Source organism: Protobothrops mucrosquamatus, unplaced genomic scaffold (assembly GCF_001527695.2).
Source record: "Protobothrops mucrosquamatus isolate PMUCROS unplaced genomic scaffold, P.Mucros_1.0 scaffold_245, whole genome shotgun sequence".
Classification (NCBI taxonomy): Eukaryota; Metazoa; Chordata; class Lepidosauria; order Squamata; family Viperidae; genus Protobothrops; species Protobothrops mucrosquamatus.
Window position 1 is genome coordinate 218246 of NW_015386321.1, and position 18004 is coordinate 236249.

At 38.9% G+C, this 18004-nt stretch overlaps 1 protein-coding gene across 1 annotated transcript in view; it reads left to right on the forward strand.

The window, feature by feature from the left end:
- Positions 1 to 18004, forward strand: part of ARHGAP26 (Rho GTPase activating protein 26) — a 174101-nt gene that overhangs the window by 65644 nt on the left and 90453 nt on the right. Inside the window, exons 12-13 of the mRNA XM_029287106.1 lie at positions 1864 to 1929; positions 2772 to 2846. Coding sequence (XP_029142939.1) covers positions 1864 to 1929; positions 2772 to 2846 — 141 coding nt within the window. The remainder of the gene's footprint in view (positions 1 to 1863; positions 1930 to 2771; positions 2847 to 18004) is intronic.

Consider the following 18004-nt stretch of genomic DNA (forward strand, 5'->3'; position numbering starts at 1 on the left):
GGACAGCCTTTTGTCCGAAATGGTATAGGGTTTCCTGCCTGAGCAGGGGGTTGGACTAGATGACCTCCAAGGTCCCTTCCAACTTTACTATTATTATTATTATTATTATCATTATTATTATTACTCCATTTGTGTAAACGGGTGCACACACCTGCTGCTTGTACAAATGGAGCTTCGCACCTGTGACTGCAAACTTGCACAGAACAATTCCCTCTGCCCCATCACCACCACCGCTGCCGGAAAGGTTGGGGACCGCTGCTTTAACTGCAAAACTATCTGTCTTTAACTAAAATACTTACCAGCAGTGAGAGAGATTTATTTTTCCATTGGGAAGAGATATCATTGTAGGTCGAAGCTGACCAAAACATGTGTTAAGCCTTAATGGATTTAATAATTATGTATGTATATGCTGTATATATGACTAATTCAAATTATTTAAAGTGTACTAGAGGAACGCAATTGATTTTTTTTGTAGCCCTAGTGACAATGCTTGGATACTTATCCTGTAATTTGTTTGCATGATTCTAGGATACTGTCATCAGCATAGAATAAATATTTCATACACCACAATGATAATGATAATAACACCTTTTGGAAGTCTGCAAAATGAAATGAATAAAAGGAACTGCAATGTATTGTTTGATAAGCAATTCCTTCGTGGAAGTTGTAGCCACAGTACTAAAAAGAATGAGAACAGCATGGATCCTTCACTTCCAAGCCAGCTGAGATATCACAGAACAGCTGTATCCAGTAGATACCCCTGCTTCAAGATTGTACCACATGACTCCGAGCTTTATTGTAAATTTTGTATTTTAGGGATGGTTATTTATTTCTGTAATTCTAACCATGTGCTAGCAGTCAGTTGGAATGTTTAATAAGCTCTTTTTTTAAAAGACTGTGTGAGACCATTAGGTAGCATAGAGTGCCAGGAAATAGCAACTGATCTCACCCACATAGGACTTTTAAGCCCTAATTCAGCAACTTGGAATGATAATGGCAGGGTTTTGAAGATATATTTACTTGGTGGGTGTTTAGTCATTCATTCTCCAGAGAGTAGTAGAATACCATTTTTGGAGTTGTATACAGCCCGAGTCCAGAGAGGTGATGGTAGGAGGTGCGGCAAAATCCTCAGTCTTTTGCCTTTACATTTAAGAACAGGCAGAATGTGACAAAGTCTGCCAGGCATTTTTGTTTTCAGTATGGACATATTGAGGTCACACAAGAGAAAGAAAAATGTAAATAACAAACAGAATTACATTGATAATAACTAATGTGGGATTATTTACTTACCTGATCCTTAAACTATTACGTGAGAACGGTGTCAATCACAGTAAGTCAAGACTTTGTCGAAATGATGGAAACATGCTCTGCCCCTTGTGCAGTTGCATACAATATTAAGAAGTGAACGCAAAAGAGATCAACTTTGTGTTGGGCCATCTCAATACACTTGTCATTTGTTTGTCGTGCACCCTTGTAGAATCCCATAGTTCAGAACTGCAACTGCTTTACTCAAACCTTTATCATTGGTTTCCTTGCTTGTGTTCCATCACACATACTCATCAACCTGTCCATTCCCCACATATCCTTAGTTAAGTCATTGGTAATTTACTTTTCTTCAAATTTCTGATTTCTCTTCCAGTCCCATGGGATTATTAATAGAAGTGTTTCAGAATAATTATTCAGATGTCCGTGTTTTGATCCTTATAGTTCTACCCTGGACAGTAAAAAGTATCTTGAGAAATGTACTCTGTTTTAGGATGCTTTTATATATTTTAAAAAAGGCAAAGCAAAGCAAAATAATGATGTTGCATTTCTATTAAACTATTACTCTTTTCCTTAGTAAATTGTTTTTTTCCCTTGCAGTGGCCCAGTTGGATAATATGGGTTTCAGCATCGTTAAGAAGTGTATCCATGCTGTTGAATCTAGAGGTGATGTTTCCAGATACAGAACTATATTCTATCTATATGGAGGCTTCCTCGGCACTCTTTCTTCCCTCAACTGTCAGATACTGTCTTGGTTTTCATGATCTGATTTTTAAATCAGCTTATGTTACTGAGGGAAGTTCACCTTTAAAATATCAAATGAAATAACTTTTGAGAATTATACTTTCCCAGAAATGTACTGCTTCTTTTTAGGACCCTACTTAAAGCAATGTTAATTTATTTTCTGATTACCTTTTTTATGATTGTAGATATTTTAAATTTTTATGAACACAAACTGTGGCCTATAAAAATAATTGTTTAACTTTAGCTTTTATACCCCACAACCACAAGTCTGTATTTGATTTGATATTAAATAAAAAAACAGCTTAAGAATATTGGTGTTGATTAAAATTATAGGTTAAATATTATTATTCAGCTGTATAACCAAACTGGTGAATTTTTTGAAAAAAAGAAATTAAATTTTTCAAATAATAAAAGCTAAGGTCATTTAAACACGATGTCTAATTCTTAGAGACATTCTGTACTGCTGTTTGTGTATATGACCTCTCAGCCCCAATCCCACACCTAACAACAGGTTTTTACATTCCCTTGTTTTTTTTAATTATCTCATTATAGTGTGGGAGTAACTTTTACTAGAAATCGCATCTGGGTCTTTAATCTGAAACACAAAAAGAAATGCTATCCACTTTAATAAGAAACTTGAAAAGTGTGTAGAATGCTGTGAGAGACTTTAATTAGTGTAGCTCTGTGAGAAACTGCTCTTTTTAAAAAGAAGCATTAAATTACTTTCCAACCATTTATCTAAATTAAATAATTTCACTCCATAGGGATCAACGAACAAGGACTCTACAGAATAGTTGGGGTCAACTCCAGAGTTCAAAAACTATTGAGTATCTTAATGGGTAAGTAGAGCTGAAAAAAAAATTACATGCTGTTTTTTTCTGTGCCAATGGTGATATGAATGCATCCCAAAGGAAAGAGACTTACCACTGTTTAATTTAATTATTTTTTAAAAAAATCAGCTTCTGAAGGAAGGACATCATGCAAGATCTTCACTGCACTACATTGAAATAGTGAAAGGAATGCATATCACATTTATGTATTCTTTCTATTTTACAAATTTATCTGGTTTATCTGGAAAAGAAAGGAAGGAAGGATGGAAGGAAGGAAAGAAAGAGAGAGAGAGAGAGAGAGAGAGAAAGAAAGAAAGAAAGAAAGAAAGAAAGAAAGAAAGAAAGAAAGAAAGAACGAACCAAGGAACAGATTGGCTGTACATAGGTAGGAATTCTGCAGCATCAAAATAGAAATTGAAGATGCCCGCTTCCGAGATCACATTAAGTGGCATCTTTGTAGCAATAGGATCTGGACGGGATCAACTCTATTCAACCTGATGTAATGGAAGAAAGCAATCTGGTGCTATGTAAGGCATGGAAGGTGACAATCAACATCTAGAACTGTACTGGGGATAAACTAGTAACTACTTTAGCTTTCAAAGTTATGGGTGTCATTGTATCTTAGGATATCATATCACTGCCCATGCTGCAGATTTTGTACCAGCTATAGTTTCCAACTGCTCTTTGAGGGCAGCTCCATGTACTATGTGTACAAAGTCTCTTGATCCAAGGATGATCATAACTGATGCATAAGATGTAGCTGTGCCAAAATCATCACGATTTTTTTCTGAGCTTTCCCATCTTAAATTTCTGCTTAACTGTGGTTTGTGTATTTATGCATTAATTTCTCCTTCTCTCTTTTAATACTTGCCATAATGTGCATATGGTTTTTTTATTATTTGTTTTTAATTACTCGACTGGGAGTTTTTTCCTAGCTTCTCAGAGCATATTTTTAATTGACAAATGAGAATTTCCGGTGCTTTTTAGTTATGAACCTATGCTACTTCCAAAGTCAATATTCTGACCATAGGTTTAAGTGCAAATAATAGGTTCCTATACGTTTTTCCTAGATAATTAGACCCTAGGTACCTTGCAGATATTTATTAATATATTGCAATAATTTATAGCTACATTTCAGAGGGTACAATCCTTCTAAAGTGCTTTACAATCAAAATAAACATTTGTAATTAAAAATACCATCTGTATGAAAGAACAAAGAAAGACATTTTTAGGATCCTTAAGACAATTGGAAGAAGAGATCTGCTGAGCTTCAATGAGGTCTGCCTCCCCCCCCCTTCCTTCTATATGAAATAAAAGTAGCAAATATTTAACATGTATTTGTTATTTTAGCAGAAGCTCTACAATCTATATATAATAAGTTAAAAAAACAATGTTGCAACCCCTTATCAGTGCTGACTGATAATTTTTGACTCTCTCCAATTGTCACTTAATAGAGGCATTCCATCCAGTTACTTAAACTATTTGTCTCACAATTGCTCATGATAAGAAATGTGACTTTAAGAACTGTACCCTCCTTCCCTCCCTCCCTTCCTCTCTCTTTTCTTTTCAATTGAAAGTTGGAGAGCAGAAACTAGCGATATTTTCACATTGAAGAATAAAACGGAAGAATAGGAAATTGGAGCTGATGGGCAAAATCGCAATATATAGTTTAGTTATTTATGGAGAGAAAAGATAGAAATTACTTTAGTTGAGGCATTAGGACTATTTTAAAGAATAAGAAATAAGGCTTGAGAAAATGGTTGCAATGGTTTGGGCATCTATTGAGGGTAGGGGCAAAGATTGTAATCTGTCATTACAAAGAGAATGAAGAGATACTGAAGAGAAGGAAGTTGCAGTAATAAATCTCCATGGACATAAAGGGTCTTCTGGTCTTGGGGATGGAGAGGACCCTAAGAATTATTGTGCTTAAGAATGAACAATGAACTGATAGATGGGAAAAATGTCTTTCTCTAAGGCAGTTCTAAGTGCAGCCACCTGTGCTATGATTATTAACTAGTCTGAAAAGTGGCTACTTGATTTTCTAGTGATTAAAGAGCTTGCATAGGACAATCAAGGAATTGATTTGCATAAAAAAAAATCAGAACTGAAAGCTTTTACTTCCTGATTTTTTCTTAGAATGTTCCCCTTTTCAAATGTTCATTCTATCATTCCGATATGATCATTATCATGGGTCTTGTTTTTTTCCTTGCATTTTCCCTTCTATACATAGAAACAAGTGTGATTGGCGTTACTGGTTAACATTTGGTTTAAATGATAACAGGATCAGGTTTCGGAGAAATATTACTTGTTCATAAATTGACAAGGGAATGTGGGCACATTTCTGTACTTAATTGGAAACACCAGATGCCTGATGTGGTTTGGACTTGGAGCCTTGGGTAAACCATCTGTTTAGATGTGCAGCAGCTGCGGGAAAGCCAGTTGCAGAAGTCCTGTTTGATTTGATGAGGCTGAGTCTTGAAGTTCCTGATACCTCCCACTGAAAGAGGCACAATAATTACCAGCTGAATTGTTTGACAATATATTTTTCTCCCTTACCTCTGAGTGATAAACAGTAGTATTGCTTATTAACAAGACTATTTTCAGAATAAGGGGGGAAAAAGTCTATAGAACTAAAAGCCTTTCCCAAAATTAGTTTTGGGGTTCATCAGAAACAGCAAAAATTACAAAATCTGCCATTTAGAACTAACATTTTACAAGATAATTAAAGATAAAATAACAGAGCAATTGTGCCATATTTAGCAACAGATCTCCCCTCAGCAATCTGGTCATAGAGCAACTTTCTGTACTATCTACAGCTTTTAAACAAGTTCAAGCCTAATTGTGGTTGTAAATATTATGTGGCTTCTTCAAAGCTATGATTACAATTAGTCCCGGTTCTTACTTATATGACATGGCAAACTATAATTAATCCAAAGATAGTATAAAGTTTAGTTGAATCCTCATTCTGGCTATAATTAAGGACAAAGAAAGGAGTGATTCTAATCCTGGCAAAACACTTTGGTTTAGCATAGTTTTATTAAAAATTCCAAATTCAGTTAATTGGATTCCAAACTATGTTACATGTACATGGAAGAAAATGTTCTATGTACAGTATATATAGTAAAGAGGGATGATACTGCTTAATTTGTGAATGTAATCTCCCACAAAACTTCTGGCATTCTAAATAACCTAGTTTTGAAGCTTATCACAATTATGCTTCTTGAAGTAGTCATTTGAATCTTGACAATAATCCTTTTGATGTGATCTATATGTCTCCCAGGTTTTATAGCTTTGGACGGTAACTGTTGCACCAAATTAAAAGTTCTGGAAAAAAATACATCATTTTTGTGAAAAATTCTAATGTAGGCTATTCAGCTGTGAGAACTAGTTTGCTGTTGCAATTAAGACATAAGGTTAGAAGCCAAGATACTGTGATTTCCTGTTTTAAGCAGAAAGCCAGCTGGGTGATTTTGGTCTAGTCCAAGGGTAGGCAACCTTGGCTCTTTTATGACTCGTGGACTTCAACTCCCAGAATTCCTGAGCCACCCCTGGTCTAGTCATTCACTTTCAGTCCTAGAAAGAAGGTATTAGCAAGCCACTTCCAAAAAAGTTGCTAAGAAAACTGCAGGGACTTGTCCCGGTGGGTATTAGGAGTCCAAACTGACTTGAAAGCACCCATTTCCCATGGTTATTCAGATGTATGAAGGATTTCCATTAAACATTACAGAAGTAACTTCTGATAACATTACTTATGTGTATTGAATATCCTTCTGAACCTAGAATGCTGTTAGTTTAATTTTTATTTTGTTATTTTATTTTAATTTATTTGATTTATTTGATTCTATTTTAGAAGGCAACTCATAGATACTATGGACAATGGTTATTCTCTTACCTTAGGAAAATCATTTTCCATGACTGGATTACACATAAGAACATAAATGTGGAGTTTACTGGTTGGTAGGGTGTCTTTAACTTTTTACTCCCATGCTGGAGATCCTAAGAAGAAAGGCTTTTAATATGATGCTTTGAGGGAAGGAAGAACCTGGGGAAACCCTTCAAAGAAGGCCAGACTAGGAATCCAATGTCATGTAGGTCAATATACTTGTACTGTAAAGCTATAGTAATAGAAACTTGCAAGTCTGAATATGCTTCCCTCCCCTGCCCCACTTCCTCCCTTTTTCAAGTCAGAGATGTTTATTTACAATACATTACTATCCAGGACTTGGTCCTCTTTTGTCTGACTGTTGTCTTGGTAATGATTCTTCATCCTGTCCTTCAAGACCATTCCCTTTGCCCATTATAGTTTCTTTTTCCACTTTTTCTAATTAGTCTTCTGGCTCTTTCATCAACTTAAAAGGAGCGCCAGTTTTACTATGCTGGGATTCTACAAATTATGCCTTCCCTTTGGTTAAATGAAGTGACATTTCTGTTTCTCTTTTGCCCAAAAGGAAAGTTCTAGAAAGCAGCCAGTTACCACGTCAGAGTGAGGAGGGGAACATCAGGGAAAATATGTTCATTTGAAAGGTGGATTGCCTGTATCCCTGATTTGGTTAAGGGATTGGTTTTGTGGTATTTTTTTCTAGCCTATCATAACTGGCTTCATGAAGTTTCTTATGCCCATTCTTTCGTGGTGGCATCTTCAGGAATGTTTATACTTGGTTCCCATCAGAATTTAAAAATAAATTTGAGAGTAGGCAAATTGGACCGTTGATGTCCTTTTGGCAGAATCACACAGGAGACATGCTTTTCAGTTTTGGCAATTCCGTGAGGAATTTATGAATTCTTGTCAATCTATCTCAGTTCATTTTCCAAATTAAATCTGTTTTTTTAAAAAATGAAATAGAAATCCTTTGCACAACATCATTTTGTTTTCTGAATCTGTATCCTGAAAAATGTCCTCTTTAAGGTTCTTGCAGCAGATCGTTGCACTCCAGTAATAGTTTTCAGAGGTCTAACCTTTCAAGCCAAGGGGGAAAAAAAATATCCAGCTTAATTTAAGTTCTATTAAAAACAAGTTTCTGGAAAAAAAAATTGGGTAGCATTTGTCCTGATAACGATAGCTACAATCTCCACATTTTACATTGTATTTATATTAGTGAAGCCTCTGAATCTGAAAAGTGATGATAACATGGAAGGTAGAAAACTAAATAATTTGGCTTTTGTAGGAAAAAAGGAAATGCATCAGTTTTGTCTGTGATTCAAATCTTGTCTGTGTTGTGTTTAGATTTAGATGTCAGTTCAAGATTCTGAGGCAATATCATGTGAGCAATATGAATATGTTAAACATTAAACCAAAACTGGATGTGTTGCAAAACTTCTGAATCCAGGTAGGGAATGATGATTGTAAAGATGATAAATGAGCAAAAGAGAGATTATTTGATACAATGTTTGACATCCAAAGCACCTAGACATGATGAAAAATAGAAGAAAAAAAATAAGGTGTTATCTACTTAATGGTGATGCCTCAGTCCCCCTTTTAAATAAACACACAGGAAACTTGAGAGAGTCAAAGAATACCCAATGAAGCTACTATGTTCTTCACTGATTATAGAAAGGCTTTTGATTGTGTTGATTATATCAAGCTAGGGAATATGCTCAGAAAAATGGGAATCCCAGAACATACAGGACAGAAAGCCACTATGTATAGAATATGATGAAGCAGACTGCTTCCAGGTTGACAAAAGAGTGAGATAAAGCTGTATACTTTCTTATTTATTCAGCCTTTCTGTTAATAAACCAGATTGGCTGAAGATGCACACGGCTATAAAATTGGAGGAAGAAATGTCTAAAACCTATAGTTTGCTAATCATATCACTCCGACAGATGAAAATGCACAGATTTGAAAGTTCTAGTAATGAAAGTCAAGGAACACAGTGGAAAACTGGGACTATAATTAAACATAAAGAAGATCAAACTAATGGCAACAGGTAGAACAATCAGTCTAAGAATTGTCAATGTGTTTGGGGGCATCCATAGAAGCCTGGGAGGATGGGACTACTGCTTCTCATCTGTCACTATTCCCCTTTGGAAATTTGGCATTTCTTGGTGAGGTCACTGAGAGCTTTCTTGATCTGGTTGTCTGGTTTCTGTATTGGATTGGTATTTAATGGGATGTAAGTTTCTTTGCTTGGTATCGTTTCACTTTTTGTATATATTGTGATCTGTAGTTCAGCCTTTGTCTGCAGGTAGGATGATGATAGTCTCTGGTTCTTTTTTTAGGTTTTTGAAGGCTACTCTGTCCTCTGCTTTAAACAGCCCAACCAAAAAACCACCAAGACCACTCCCACCAACACTGACGAGGCAAGCCACTAAAATATAAAATGAGAGCAAACCCCACTTCTTACTAGTACTGATGAAGTTACCTGGTTTGGGTAATGAAACGTCTGCAACACAACAAACAAGCTCAGAGAGCCCCTCATTTTGGCCTGGAGCTACAAATATTCTCCTCTAAAGCAAGGGTGTCAAACTCAATTTCATTGAGGGCCGCATCAGCATTGCAGTTACCCTTGGGGGACTGGGTGGGTGTGGCCAGGGTGGGTGCAGCCTACTGAGTGGGCGTGGATGGAGTGGATGTGGCCTACTGGGTGGGCATGGCCAGCTCTACATCGTTCGCGTCTAGGGTGCCTGTGGGGGCCTGGGCAGGAGCGGGACAGATCTGAGGGTCTCTGGCAGAAGGGGGTGGGACCAGGGCAAGCGCCAAGGCATGGTCCATTTCTTCATTCCTCACAAAGAGTGACCCCCTCCCCAGCATGCACCCAGGGGGTGGGGCCGATGCGGCAGGGGCTGGTTCCTCGCTGTTTCTAGATGGCCTTGTGGAGCTAAGACTGAATACATTTCAGCATAGATGGCCACCACAAAATTGTACATTGGCTCCCGGCTGGCCAGGGCCAAGGCAGCGGGGGCCGTTACCTCACTGTTTCCAGGATAGCTTCATGGGCCACATGAAACCACTTCGCGGGCCGCATCCGGCCCTCAGGACTTGTGTTTAACATGTCTGCTCTAAAGGAATGAAGATTTGCTTGCTCTGTTGGCTAAGACATTTCTGAAACAACATAGATAAAAATTCATTAAAAATAGAAGTTGGACTTTAATTGAAAACTGATAGTCTCTCCAAATATGTACTCTAGGTTTTCTAGGAAGCCCATTATGTTTGTAGGCCAACACTGCTGTTTCTAACAGTGAGTGGACTGACGCTTCTCAGAAGCTAAGCAAGGCACATGATAAGTCATCCTGTTGATTGACTCTAACATCTGGTAAAAATTTAGAGCATCACATGAACAATATTATGGCTTTCAGCCAATTGAACTCATTGGCTTCCTGTCCCGTGAACTTGCAGCAGGATAGTTGTGCCATGCTTGAGAAACAAAAGCACACATTTTCTCCTTATGTTGAAATTATCTCCATATACGGTATAGCCAAAATGCTCCACTGGAATGAAGGTAATCTTAGCAGGTTGTTAAGGAGGCAGAAGGGAGTAGCAGCTGGGTAGAAAAATCTTTTCCCACACTTCTTCTTCTCTGTAGTTTAATTATTTAGCAACCTCTTATATTAAATACTATTCTTGCTTTCAAGCTTAACATTTAAGTCATGTAGGAACATGGAGGGTTTTTTTTAAAAAAATTGAAACACTGAGCTGAAAGATCAGCAACTGGGATGAGAGAAAAAAATTGTGTTTGGGCAGTGTTTTTAAAAAGCAGTGCATCTTTTTGCAGTTTTATAGCACCAAAATTTATAGGGCATCTCCCCTATTAAAGCTGGTAATCTGATCAGGTATTGAAGATGCTGTACATGTATTTATAGATATGAATACAAATAACTCAGAACTCAAACGTGTGAAAGTTTACAGTGGTAGACATTTTAAATTTTATCTCCTTTCCCTTAAAAACAAAACAAAACAAAACAAAACAGGGAAACAAGGGTGTATTTAAAGAGAAGAATGAAGAGTTTCATGGAGGGAAGAGATAGGCACTTGGAAACAGAGTCTGTGCAAGGAAGCCTAGCACTCAGTGGGTGGTATGTCCAGTTAAAGGGATGGAAAGGAAATATTTTTGCTTGAAAACCTGGAGAACTATTGCCAGACAGATTAGATTGTTTTACAATATGTATTTTCTTTAAGGCTAGTGGCCCTTGTTTTCTTAATTTGTTTAACTTGGAAATGCAGGCTCCTTATAAACACTAGATGAGCAAATCATGTGATCTCGTAAGTCAATATGTTTTATGCCTGCACTGTGTTTGTGAATGAGTGTGTATGTTGGCAGTATAAGGGAGCATGGATAAGAGGATTAATTTGTTTTCCAAGAGGCTAGCAGAATAGCCCAGTGCTTGGGCCATTGGGAAGATCCATTGCAAGAGATACTGTAGTGACTGCGAGGTTTTTCCGCAAGCAGATAGTTTAGAAGGCCTTCTGAATAAGGCCAGGATATAGAACTGAGCCTATTAAAAAAGTTGGGTTCACATCTCAGTGCCACAAATAGCTCTGCTGCCCAGCTGTTTTTAAGCAATTTGTCTATAATTTGATACGACTGCATTGTATGTATGAAAAGCTGACACAAGCAAAGTCCAAATGGCCAGCCTGAAAGATGTGGTTCAGGGAATAAGGAACAGAGAACAGATTTTACAGCTTTTTCCTCTTGGCTCCTCTACTGCATACCACTGTTTCAAATTGTTTGGGGTTTATGAGCTGAAGTTATGCTGAAATTTGGATTGTTCAGGGAAAGCTAACATATTAGCCGAATTTCTTCTCATGAATGGTTGGAAGAGCAAATATGATTTTGGAATGCAGTACAAAATAATGGTTTATATTTAAAAGAAAAAAAAAACTCTAGGGATAAATGGAGAAAACTGAAAGACCATAGAGTGCAAGGGCATGAAAAGATAGAGAGGGGGGGGGGAGGAAAAGGAAAATTAGACATAGATAAGCCATTAGCTATCCAGTTCATCCCAGCCTTTGGATGAACATTGTGCAATACCTGAAAAAGAAGTTACTTAATTTATATATTTACCTTTACTTGCCACAACCTCTTACCCATAAAGCTCATTCAGCAGTAAAAATCAGTCTCCTTCTCTTTCCTGAGATACACCTAGTGATGACTAGCAAAGATAAAGTCATTTGGCTGCAATCTCCCTTAATCCTGAACTTTGCTTAGCAGGCCTCCTGAGGGTCTTTACAGATGTTTCTATTTTGCAAGCCAATGGGAACCTCATGAGCAGAATTTCCTTGCCTTCCAACAGCAAATGTCAGTCTGGCCTGAGCCCTCATCTGGCAAGAGGTTTGTGGAGTTGTGAGCTTAAGGTCTACTGGGTAAAGCAGCTCAGTGGATAATTTGCCGAGCAAAAGGCCCATTATACAGCAGGGTGTAAACTTCCATTTTCTCCCCCACAATCCAAACAAAATGCAGCCAGTTGTAGGAGTGGCTGAACTTTCTGTGTCTGCCTGTATGTTGAGACAGACTTTTAATTTTTATTTTATTTTAACAGGGCTGTGTCTAGCATGGTGCAACCCTGGGCAAGCATACAAGTGTTCATGCCGCTCTGCCAGAAATGATTCATCTGCAAACTGTTTCACATAGTTTTGACACAGTGCAGATATGCTACTTATTATTAGCAGAATGTCTCTCGCTCTGACAGGCAAGAGTGACGGGGGTGGGGTGGGGTGGGGGACGGCTTGTATTTCACACTCCCAGGGATTCCCTGCCAGTGGAAGCTGAGCTACCAAATGTGAAGCGTGGTAGAGGAAGCTTTGCTCATTCTGCAGTGTAGTTCTCAGGGGCAGGATTGCATATATTTCCCTCAGACATGACCAAACGGAGGAAGAGATAAAGGTCAGGAACTGAACTGCCCCGGCTGATGTGAGTGCTTGAACTGAGCCCCAGGTGTTGCTTCTTCTCAGATTAACTGCTAAGGACCACCTGTTTATCGTGACCATCAGATTTCAGCGGGTGTGGGACTTCCAGACGTCCAACTCCTGTCTTCACCTCAGAGCTCTACTATGCATTTTCTTTCTTCCTCCCTTCTTCATCGTGCCAGAGGATGACAGAAACTGACTCTCTGTGGTTTTTGTATGGATCTCTCTCTATGTGAGAGAGTTACTGATTAACTTTGGACCTCTTGTTCCAGTTTATGGAGGCTGTTGGGGACTGAATGGGGCAAAACGGACTCATCCTGACCAAGATGGCTGTGGGTATTTGAACCCTGTGGAGACAAGGTTCTTTCATCTCTGGTTCTGAATAGGGTTGCACTACCCCAGACTCAGACTCAGTGTGCAATCTGAGGGTCCTCCTGGACTCTTGACTCCTGCTCAAAGAGCAGGTGGCAGTTGTGGCTAGGAGGGCCTTTGCACACCTTTGGACGGTGCACCAGTTCTGCCCACACCTGGATTGGGAGGCTCTGCTCGCAGTAACCCACGTCCTTGTAACTTCTCATTTAGACTATTGTAGCACACTCTACACTGGGCTTCTCCTGAAGATCATTCAGAATCTTCAGCTGTGCAGAATGCGGCTTGTGTGCATGCTAAATGGTACCAGATACATGGCACACGTAACACTACTTCTGCATGAGCTGCCCCCAGAGATCAGGGTGATCCCTGATCTCCCTTCCTTCCGCCGCGCCCTCAAGACATGGCTGTTCCAACAAGCGGGACTGGCCTAGGATAATTTTTTTAAGAGGGGTTTTTAGAGGGGTTTTTAATTACATTTTAATCAGACAATTTAAATATTTCATTTTAATTAATTTTAACTTGTGATTGTTAGTGGTGTTTTTAATTGATTGTCAGCCGCCCTGAGTCCGCAAGGAGAAGGGCGGGATATAAATTCAAATAATAAATAAATAAATAAATAAATTGGTTACCAGTGTGCTTCTGGGTGCAATTCAAGGTCCTGGTGGTTATCGTTAAAGATAACTACTTGTAAACTACATGGCTTGGGACCGGGATATCTGAGGAATAGCCTTTTTCTAAGAGTCTCTACCTTCCAATCAGATCTAGCAGAATGGGCGTGCTGCAGATCCCCGTCAGCCAAAGAGGGCTGGCTGTCGGGGACCAAAAGACGAGCTTTTTCTGCAGTGGCTTCTACTCTATGGAACATCCATCCTCCTTTCATCAGGCCCTAAAAACCTGGCTGTGTTCCTGAGCCTGGGGTGCTGAATGTGTTAAATGCCCCATTTCCTGGCTGTACTGCTAACTGGCCAAGTATCTCAGTGCTTGGTATATTTACTTTGGATATTTCTATTGTTTTAAAAAGTTTTTAGTATTTTTTTTGATTGTGATGAAATATACTGCTCAAAAAAATAAAGGGAACGCAAACTCCTTCAGTTCCATGTTAAAATGTTCCCTTTATTTTTTTGAGCAGTATATGTTGCATTAGATGGGTGGCTGTAGAAATTGAATGAATGAATGAATAAATAAATAAATAAATAAGCAAACAAACTTTAAAATCAGCCCTGAAAAGAAAGCTGTGAGGCAGATTCATAAAAATGTGCATCTATATTCGGCTATTATATTAGATATGCCCAGTTGATTGAGCAATGTTTCCATTAGACCACATCACTTCTTAACTGCTTCAGTTGCCCAATGATGTCGATTCTTATTTCATTTCTGAAAGGATGCCTCCATCCTACACAATCGTTGTACTCCATAGATAATGTTATACTGTTCCTGCCAACTGAATCCTACACGCCTATTACGTTGCTGGCAGCAGCAAGTGTTTATAGGCAGCAAATTGGAAAAGCCCTTCAGTAGAGTTCCTTGCGCTTCAGCTTCAAAATCCATCAAACAGAATCCCACGTGCTCTTAAGGGTGAACGAACATGCTACTAATAAAGACACACACAACCATATAGCCTCAAGGACCAAAATAGCTCAGGATCTCCCTGGGAACCTGCCAGCATATGCTAGAATCACATGAAAAAAATTGCCTTACTACAATCGCTTCCTTCCTTTTTAGGGTTCCATCTGGATAAAAAAAGGGAAGGTAATTGCCTGTTTTCACAGAGCAGAGCCAAACTAACCCTTCCTCAAACGGGCAGAGAATCACTAAGCACAGCACTGCAGACTAGAGCCACCAGTTACAATTCTTTTGTCATTGTTGCAGGATGCAAGAGAAATCCCACATTGAACAGATCATGCAACCCTCTGGGTATTTTGAGACTTTTTCAATCATCAGCCATTTCAGAGTATGGAGAAAGAATCTCTTCCTCCGCCCCCCCCCCTCAGTTATCACAGACTGGAATCCAAATTGCCAGTCCATATTCATATAGGATTTGTTCCTATTCATGACCCAAAAATAACAGAGCAAGAAACGTCCATCGGAGTCAAACTTTTTACCAAGAGGTACACAAAGCCCACCATGATAAAAGATAGTATAATATGGATTACAGGGGGGGGGAATGAACAAAAGGGATTTCTACTGCATAAACAACAGGGAAATAATTGCAATGTAAAAACTATGGAGACACATAGTTCAAAGAGTTCATCACATAGAGCAAAAAGATTGGGCCGTGCCCAAGGTGCACATACCACTTATAATTAGCTAGCTAACATCCTCTAGACCTGGAACTGAGATAGGCATTGGCAATAGCATTCCAACAGAAGACATACCATGACCATCAGGCATGGCATATAAAATCCCAGCAGTCCCCACTGTTGGGAGGAATTCCCCCATTCAGGCTCTTCCAGCCGGGGTTTTCCCAAGCAGCGCAGAGGAGAACAAATAGAACATGAAGCCAGCTACTGGAAAGAGAGGTTTAATCACGGAGATTAAAGTTGAGTGACAATTCAGCATTAATCCCCGGCTGGCTAGACAGAATTGTCCTTAAACATGAGTTCTTATATCCTTTCATGGTTTCCAAAATTGTCATTTCTGATTGGTGAGTTTAAATTTGTCTTTTCTGATTTGTTGGTCAGTGTCTACTGTTGGGTTAATTTCCTTCTCAGTTCTGTCTAAAAGGTGTTAATTTTTGCTCCAGGAGGGATCTGGTGTTAATTATTTTATTGTTGTGTACCTTTTGGTTTTTCTATTCTAATCCTGTCAATCCTACTTGCTGGTTCTGCATTCCTTGTAGCCAGTGAGTGTTAAGTGTTTGTTTATTTACCCTCAGGCTGCTGCTAAATCAGACTAGTTTGTATTGGGTTCTTCCTGTGTTTGCCAAGATATTTCCTCTTTAGGGTGAGGAGGGGGTGTCCTGCTCTTATCACCACCTTTACCAGTTATGAGGGCATCAATCATGCTCAGGAGCTATGTCATAGAGACTCTTAGTTGCTCCAGGATCCTCCATACTCAGCAATTAAACAAGAGATCAGTAGAAACACTCAGCCTCAAGGAGATGTTGATCCAGTGCCCCTTGAGATCTCACATAACTGTATCATACAACAATAACCCTCATCTGTGAGCTGCAAATGAAGCATCAAATATGAATTTACCATGGAAAAGAGTGAAGAAGGGAGGCAGACGTTTTAAGATGCTATGACAAACTCCTCAATTTTCCAAGGCAGAGCAATGCCCGTAAAACAACTACTGAGTTAACCCCATGCTGGAATTCATTTTGTGCTTTCCAGAAAATAAAAAAGTGTGTGTTGGATGCCTTTTTTTCCAATCCTTAAGTGATCCTGATAGATGTTATGGACATGCCCTGCATAACTGGTCTGGGTTCCTCTCATTCTCTTTCTCTATTTGTCCAGTTGCATGATAGCACTTGTGTTCGGCAATGATTCACTGTCTCCTTTGCTATTGCTTGTCTCCCTCATTAAAGACTTTAGTCCTCATTTAGCAAAAACAATTGGGACTGGCAACTTGGTTAAGTGAAGGGGTTGCTAAGTGAAATCTCCATTATGCTTATGATCTTACATCAACTTTCCTTTACAGACTTGTGAAAGTTGTTAATGCAAGGATTGGTCTCAAAGGTATTTTTTTCATCACTATTGTAACTATGAATGGTCACTAAACAAGGCAGTCATTAACAAGGACTGCAAAAGACAAACTAGAAACAAAAATTAAAATAAGCAAGAAAATGGTAAGAGAACACCTATCCGACCTTGATGGATATAAATTACTGGGACCCGATAGATTACAACCCAGAGTTCTGAAGGAGCTGGTAGATGTTATCTCAGAACTATTGTACCATATCTTTCAAAAATCCTGGAGCACTGAGGAAATACTTGAGGATTGGAAAAGAGCTGATGTGGTTCCCATCTTCAAGAAAGGGAAAAAAAACAGACCCAGGAAACTACAGACCAATCAGTCTAACATCAATACCTCGGAAAATCTTGGAAAAGATAATCAAAAAACAGATCTGCGAATAACTAGAAGCAAACAAAGTCATAACCAGTAGCCAGCACAGGTTTGTCAAAAACAGATCATGCCAAACCAAACTTATTTCATTCTTTGATAAAATGACTAAATTAGTTGACCAGCGAAAGGCTGTGGACATAGTATACTTAGACTTCAATAAGGCATTTGACAAAGTAGACCACAACCTGCTGCTTAGTAAGCTAGAAAAAAGTGGGATAGACAACACCACCATCAAGCTCAAAGCCCAAAAAGATCTTGACAAACTTGAACAATGGGCCCTATCCAACAAAATAAGTTTTAATGTGAAGAAAAGCAAAGTTTTACATTTACGCAGGAAAAATCAAAGTACAAAAATTTAAGTACAGATTAGGTGGACCTGGCTCAAAAACAGCAACTGTGAGAGGGACCTTGGAGTCCCGATCAGTTGACGATCAGTTGACTGTGAGCCAGCAGTGTGCAACAGCAGCCAAAAAAGCTAATACAATCTTGGGTTGTATAAACAGAGGCATAGAATTAAGATCACGCAAAGTATTAGTACCGCTTTATAAAACCCTAATAAGACCACACCTGGAATACTGCAACCAATTTTGGTCACCATACTACAAAAAAGATGTTGAAAGTTTGGAAAAAAATCAGAGAACAGCAACTAAAATGATCAGAGATCTGGAGACTAAAACATATGAAGAACTGGCTGGTACTGGCGGCCCGGGAGGGTACACGAGCCTGGCTTCAGGGAATTATCAACGCTTCTTTGGGGGAGGGTACCTTTCCCACGGCCCTTAAAGAGGCGGTGGTGAGGCCCCTTCTTAAGAAGCCTTCCTTGAACCCAGATGTATTGGCTAACTATCGTCCAGTCTCCAACCTCCGCTTTGTGGCGAAGGTTGTT